This window comes from Hibiscus syriacus, unplaced genomic scaffold, assembly GCF_006381635.1.
Source record: "Hibiscus syriacus cultivar Baekdansim isolate YM2019G1 unplaced genomic scaffold, ASM638163v2 tig00110716_pilon, whole genome shotgun sequence".
Lineage (NCBI taxonomy): Eukaryota > Viridiplantae > Streptophyta > Magnoliopsida > Malvales > Malvaceae > Hibiscus > Hibiscus syriacus.
In genome coordinates this window covers 1,250,581-1,257,744 of record NW_024062835.1, presented here as the reverse complement: position 1 = coordinate 1,257,744, position 7,164 = coordinate 1,250,581, and the positions used below count along the sequence as shown (strand labels likewise).

Below are 7,164 nucleotides of genomic sequence, written 5' to 3'. Positions count from 1 at the left end.
TTGGACTTGGTTCTTTAAATGAAAGAACATCCTTATTCCTTTTAATAATAATTTGACTAACTTGTCACCTTAATTTTTCTTTTTAGGATTTAATAATTGGTTAATTTTCTTAATATTTTAAGGAATGACAATATTTCATTTTTAAATTAAAACATAAGAAATAATTGCCTTAATTCCAATTAGGGGGTTAGTTTATTCTTTAATTGGAAATAGACAAATATTGTGTGTGTCTCTTAAAAATCTCTTAATTAGGTTAAAATGTTTTATTTAGGGAATAAAAGGATCACAAATTAAATAAATATTTGAACTTTTATATTTTTAATATAGGAGAAAATAACTTCAATGACCGAAAATGCCTTATAATATACGATTTTAACAAACTTTTTTTGGATTTGCGAAAATGACCAACAAATTCACAACGCGAACTCCAATTTCGCAACACAGGTTCCAAAATCGCAACGCGAATATGTAAATTGCAACGATAATAGGTAAATCGCAACGCGATTTTCAAATTTGCAACGATAATTACCGATATAGGTAAACAGTACTATCGCAATGCGATTTTCAAATTCGCAACACGATATTCAAATTCGTAACGCTAATTACAGATATAGGTAAACAGTACTATCGCAATGCGATTTTCAAATTCGTAACGCGATTTTCAAATTCGCAACGCTAATTACCGATATAGGTAAACAATACTATCGCAATGTGATTTTCAAATTCGCAACGCGATTTTCAAATTCGAAACTTTAGTTATCGATATAGGTAAACAGTACTAAAATTCGCGTTGCGATTTACATATTCAGGTTGCGTATTTGGAAACTGTGTTGCGAAATTGGAGTTTGCGTTGCGAATTTGTTGGTCATTTTCGCAAATCCAAAAAAATTGGTTAAAAGCGTATATTATAAGACATTTTCGGTCACTGAAGTTATTTTCTCTTAATATAGGGACTAATTCGTAATTGAAGGTACCAATTTGGGCGCTATGGGGGTGTTAATCCTTCCCCAAGCGTAATCGACTCCCAAACCCATAATCTCTAAGATCGCATACCAAATTACATCTTTTTAAAGTTTTTATTTAAAATTCTTTAAAATGGTGTTTTCTCCAGTTTTTGACATTCATAATCCAAAAGGTTGATGGTGACTCCAAACATTTCCAAGTCTTTTCTAAAAATTAATTTTTTAATTTCGACATCTAATTCATTCCATATATCTGTTTCGAAAAAAGTCATCATAACACTGATCATTGACGGTTATGTGTTATTGAAGTATGTTTCTGATGATCTTCTCCCTCTAGGTCAGTTTATCCCTTCCAGTGACGGTGTGATAGTTAATAATCCTCATTTTCTTATTCATCGTCAATAAGAAAAGTTGCTTGCCTCTTGGCTACTTTCAACAGTTTCATCGGAGATTCTTCATCATCTCATTGGGCTTACAACCGCTGGTGATATTTGGAAGGTGGTTTCTATACTGTTTGGCACTTATTCGAGTGCAAAGGTATCTGCTCTTTGCCATTCTCTCCACTCTCAAAAGAAGCGTGAACTATCAGTTAGTGAGTTTCTAGCCAAGATCAACCTTATTTGTGATACTTTGTTTGTTGTTAGGACTATTGTCTCTGAGAGAGAACATATCAGTATTATTATTGTCGGTTTTCTCATAGAATTCAAATATGTTATTACTATTGCTTTAAGAGAAGAGGTTTCGTTGGCTACCTTGACCGATATGCTTTCTGATTGTGAAGCTCAACATTTGGAGTTCATCAATGACAATTTGCTAATTCAAGCAAATGTAGCTTCTCATGATTCTTCTCGAGACTCAGAGAAGAATCCCGCTGATGTTTTTTTTCCTGAGAGGTTCAAAATACTTTGTTGAGTGGTCGTAGTGGTGGTCGTTTCTGAGGTCGCGGGTGTTTCAATAACAGACCTCAATACTAGTTATGTGGAAAGTTTAGTCATCTGGTTTAGAAGTGCTACTATAGTTTTGATCAGGGTTTCAAGTCGCGGTCGTGCTTTCGTTCATTTCAAGTTTACCGTGATTGTGGTCGTCGCGAGCGTTATTGCGCGTGTAGCGAGTAACTCGGACGGCGGTAAAATCGATATTTCGTAGGCGCTATCACATTTTCGGACTGTAATTTGAAACCCAGATTTTGATCATACTTTCTAGGGAAGCTCGTCAGGAGAGTCTCGGGATTCTTGTTATCGAAATTTTGGACAGTAGGCTCAGTCCATGGTGGCTCAGTCTCAAGCTACTCCAGCCCAAGCGTTGACCAATTTCTTTAATCAGTCTAGTGGCCCTGGTGTGTTAGGCAGTTTTGAGCTTCCAATGGCTCAAACCTTTTCTCAAAACCCTAACTCATTCATATATCCTAAACTTTTACAATGTGTTCATTAGGGGTGGCTTAGTGGAGCTTGTGTTGTTTCCTCTCCTCATGGTGTCGCTTCGGTTGAAGTGTCGTTCTTTAATAATTATCTGTGAAACTGAATTGTTGGTTTTAATGTTTTTTTGCCCAACGATGCTACTTATACGGCATATGAGGGTTATATTTTTCCTTCGTCCTCTTCTGTTTCTGTCTTTTCGTCTTCGTCTTCCTTGTTTATTTCACATCAGCCTTCCACTTCCTATTTTCCTAGTGTTTTTAATTCGGCCATGGAAAGGATGTTAGCTAGTATCCAGATTCCGGTGCCACGCATCACATAACCAACAATCAGTCATATTTTTAGTCTGAATCGACTTATAGAAGTAAATTCACTTCTTATGGGTAGTGGTGAGGAAGTGTCGATTACTTATGTTGGTTGTGGTAAGTTGCTCACTGAGTCTAGGGTTTTACGGTTGGAAAATATTATTTTTGTTCCTTCTATCAAAGAGAAGTTGCTTTCTATTTCTCAATTAACTTGTGACAATAACGTGTTTTTTGAGTTTCATTCTTCTGAGTGCCTTGTGAAGGATTCCCAGACTCAAGCTATGTTGATTCGAGGGAAACGTACCTGTAACGGGCTGTATAAGTTTCAGTCTTCTGTTGATACTTGTTGTGTGCAGAGTAATTCTATTTCCAAAACCCAAGGGTCCTTGATGTTGTGGCATCAACGTCTTGGTCACCCGTCCCTTGGCGTTCTTTAGTCTGCTCTTGATTCTTGTAGCATTTTTATCAGTGATAATAAGATGCCTACTGTTTGTGTTTCTTATTTATAGGGCAAAGTGCACAAGTTACCTTTTGCTTTATCTGATATTGTATATACATCTCCATTTTAAGTTGGTTGTATATGATGTTTGGGGACCTGCACCTGTAGTTTCTGACAGTTTTTGTTATTACATAAGTTTCATTGATGTTTTCAGTAGGCATACATGGCCGTATTTGTTGAAACGAAAATCTGACATGTTTAATTATTTTGTTAATTTTTATAAGCTTGTTGAGGTTCATTTTGTTTGTCAGATCAAAGCATTACAAACCGATGGTGGTGGTGAGTTTCAGAAGCTACATCGCTGGTTGGGTGAACATGGAGTCCAGCATCAGGTGTGTTGTGCTCATACATCTGAGCATAATGGCAGGGCTGAGCGTAAGCATTGATACATTATTGAGATGGGTCTCACTTTGCTTGCTCAGGCATCCGTATCGATCAAATTCTAGAGTCATGCCTTTGTCATGGATATTTTTCTGATCAATTGTCTTCCTGCCAAGGTTCTACAAAATAAGTCTCTGATTGAGATTTTGTATTGCAAAAAACTTGATTATTCATTTTTAAAGGTCTTTGGTTGTGCGTATTATCCTCTTTTGTGTCCTTATAATCAACATAAATTGGATTTCTGTTCCATGCAATGTGTTTTTCTCGTGTATAGTATGTCACACGAAGGTTTTAAATGTCTTGATGGCAATGGTCGTATTTTTTATTTCCAGACATGTGGTTTTTGATGAGTCTGTTTTCCCTAGTGTATGAAATATTCGCGCTATTAAAGTAGCTGGTGAAGGAACCTCTGTAGTTGTTCATTTAGGAATTGTTTCTTCTATGGATGGTTTCTTTGTAGGAAGACTGAACGTTGTTCTTGATGAGCGTATTACTAGTTATCTTGAGGATTTGCCTGGTACCTCTGAAGATTTTCCTATTGATACCTTATTTCAGTGTGTGGATAGCTTACATGGTGTTGATCTTCCTCTTGAGGGGCTTGTTGATAATGTTTCTAATGATCTTAGGGGTGCCCCTGATATGGGTGCAGTTGATGGGGCTCCTCTGGGTGATCTTTGTGTTGTTGATGACACTACTCATGTTGTTGCAACTATGGGTGTTACCGATATTTTACTTGACCCAACAGATTTTGTTTTTGTTACAGGACCTGGTAGCTTGACTGATGTTTCTCCTGTTTGTAGTCATCCTATGGTCTCTCGGAGAAAAAATGGATCAGAAAGCCTAAGGTTTATTTTACTCAGCGTCTTGGTTGTGATGCTGAGCCAAATACAATTGAGGAAGCATTTCATAGTCCTCAATGGAAGGAAGCTGCTCAGGTAGAGTATGATACTCTTATTCGCAATAACACTTGGTCTTTGGTTGATTTGCCTTCTCATCGTAAGGCAGCTGGTTGTAAATGGATTTTTAAGTTGAAAAGGAATGTTAATGGCTTTATTACTCTACACAAGGCTTGTCTTGTGGCTAAAGGTTATCTTCAACAGGCTGGTTATGACTATCATGAGACTTTTACTCCTGTGGTTAAACCAGCGACTGTAAATGCTATTTTGTCCATAACAGTTTCGAGGCAGTGGAGGCTTCATCAGATAGATATTAATAATGCATTTCTAAATGGTGAGCTAGCTAAAGAAGTTTATATATCTCAACCTCCTAGGTTTGAGGTTGATGAAAAGAGGATAGTGGGTTGCAAACTAAATAAGGGTATTTATGAACTTAAACAAGCACCTTTGGCATGGTTTGAAAAAATATGAGATTATATTTTGTCTGTTAGTTTTGTTTTATCAAAATCTTATGCTTCTTTATTTGTCAGGAAACAGGGGTCTCGTTCGGTTTATCTCTTTGTTTATGTGGATGATATTATCGTCATAGGTAGTTCTGTTGTAGAAGTTGAGTAGGTTATCACTGACTTCAATAAAACTTTTTTTCATTAAAAGACCTTGGTCGACTGAATTATTTTTTTAGGAATTCAGGTCACTTATTGTAGGGATTGTGTTTTTTTTAAAATCAACAGAAGTATATTGAGGAATTCTTGTACAGGAGTTGTCTTGATAGTGCTAAAATCTTGCCCAGTCCTATGGTGCCAAGCTGTAAGCTTTCTGCATCTCAAGGGTCCCCTGTCTTTAATTCCATAGATTATCGCAGCATTGTGGGAGCTTTATAATATGTTATAAATACTAGGACTAATATTGCTTTTGCTATTAATCGAGTTTGTCAGTTTTCACAGACAGCTCTGGATGAACACTTTGTTGTTGTAAAATGAATTTTACGGTATATTCAAGGGACTTTGGATTATGGTTTGAATTTTACTAATTCTCTTTCTCGGTTGTCCATCAAAGGCTTTGCTGATGCTAATTGGGGTTCGGATATTGGTGATAGACAATCAACATCAAGTTTTTGTATTTTTCTAGGAACTAATCTTATCTCTTTGACCATCTTGAAAGCAACAAGTTATCTCCAGGACTACTACTGAGGTTGAATATCAAAGTGTGGCTTGTGTTGTTACTGAAGTTATTTGGCTTGAGTCATTGTTAAAAGAGTTGTATGCGCCAGTCTGGAAAGTCTGTCATGTGGTATGACAATTTGAGTGTTGTGGCAGTCTCTGCTAATCATGTGATGCATTCTAAGTTCAAACAGTTGAGATGGATTTATTTTTTGTTCGGGAACGTGTTGCATCTGGTCAGCTTCTTGTTAATGAGGTTCAAGCTTATGAGCAAATTGTTGATGTGTTGAATAAACCCTTGTTTGCTGTGTTTTTTAATCGACTTTGAACCAAATTAAGGGTTCTTCCATTTCCTTCTACTCATGTTCGTGATACTAGCAGGTATGATTGATGTGCTTTTTCTTTGTTTTCTATTGTTTTTCTGTTCGTTTGCATGTTGTTCTTCGAGAATCAGGAAAGTTTACAAGAGTTTAGATAGTAGGGTGAATGCGATAAGTATAGGTTTACTTTGTGTAGCGCTACTGCTGTGCTTCACCGGTATTTGGTTATACAGTTGTTGTATTTGGTTTCGGTTGTTATATCTCTCTAGAATCAATCCATAGCCTTCTCTCGTATAAATTCACCTGGTTCTCTTGGAGAATATTACAGGTTTTCATTAATAAAGATTAAGGAGAGTGCCATCTCTCTTTCCTTTTTCTGGCATGATCTACCTATAATTTATTGACACTCTCCTAAGGGTCGATCAATAAAATCTCAATACTAAAACTATACAATGACATTAAAAAATAATACTTCTTGGGGTTCTAATCTACTTTGAGAGATTACTCAATTGTTTTATACAATGACTAGGGTTGTAAATGAGACGAGATAGATCGCGAGCTACACGAGATCGACTCGATCAAGGCTCGATAAATACTCGGATCGAATGGACTCGACTCGAGCTTGAGCTTGACTCAAGTTCGAGCTCGGCTCGAGTTCTTAACGAGCCGAAACGAGCTACTCGATATTCAACTCGAAAAGCTCGTGAGCAGCTCGAAAATATAATATATTAAAATTTTATTTTTTAAAAATATAAATTATTAATAATATTAATATTTATGTATTGATTTTTTTAAAATATAGTAAGATTTTCATGTATTTAAGGTTCATGTTTGAGTTTAAGTTTGAGGTTTTAATCGCGTTAAGTTTAAGAATTTTTTTTCAATTTCGAGCATTTTCGAGTTACTTACGAGCTTCATTTCAAGATTTCGAGTTCGAGTGGAGCTTGAAAATTTTAAGCTCGTGAGTTTTCGAGTCCAGCCAAGCTCCATTTCAGAGTTTTCGAGTCGAGTCAAGCTCAGCAATACTCAAGCTCGACTCGGCTCGGTAACACCCCTATCAATGTGTTGAGTTAATCGATCGACAAAATAGGCCAAGAGGGGGGTGAATTGGTAATAAAAATTTCGGTGGAAGTTTTTGCAGAAAATTGAAAATATTTGCACAACAATTTAGAGTAGTTCGACTTTCTCAACCAAAGTCTACGTCCACTACCTTAACTATCAACACT

General features: G+C 36.4%; 1 protein-coding gene across 1 annotated transcript; it reads left to right on the top strand.

Annotated features, from left to right (window-relative positions):
- Positions 1-2,341: 2,341 nt before the first annotated feature.
- LOC120138927 lies at positions 2,342-6,093 on the top strand. Its single transcript, XM_039154302.1, has 2 exons — positions 2,342-2,799; positions 3,433-6,093. Exon 2 carries the CDS (start codon positions 4,004-4,006, stop codon positions 4,499-4,501), a length of 498 nt encoding a protein of 165 aa, XP_039010233.1. The 5' UTR covers positions 2,342-2,799; positions 3,433-4,003; the 3' UTR covers positions 4,502-6,093.
- The last annotated feature ends 1,071 nt before the right edge of the window (positions 6,094-7,164 follow it).

Bases quoted from the DNA above. Each gene is read 5' to 3' on its own strand.
- LOC120138927 (XM_039154302.1), top strand. From the start codon at position 4,004: ATGGATGGTTTCTTTGTAGGAAGACTGAACGTTGTTCTTGATGAGCGT.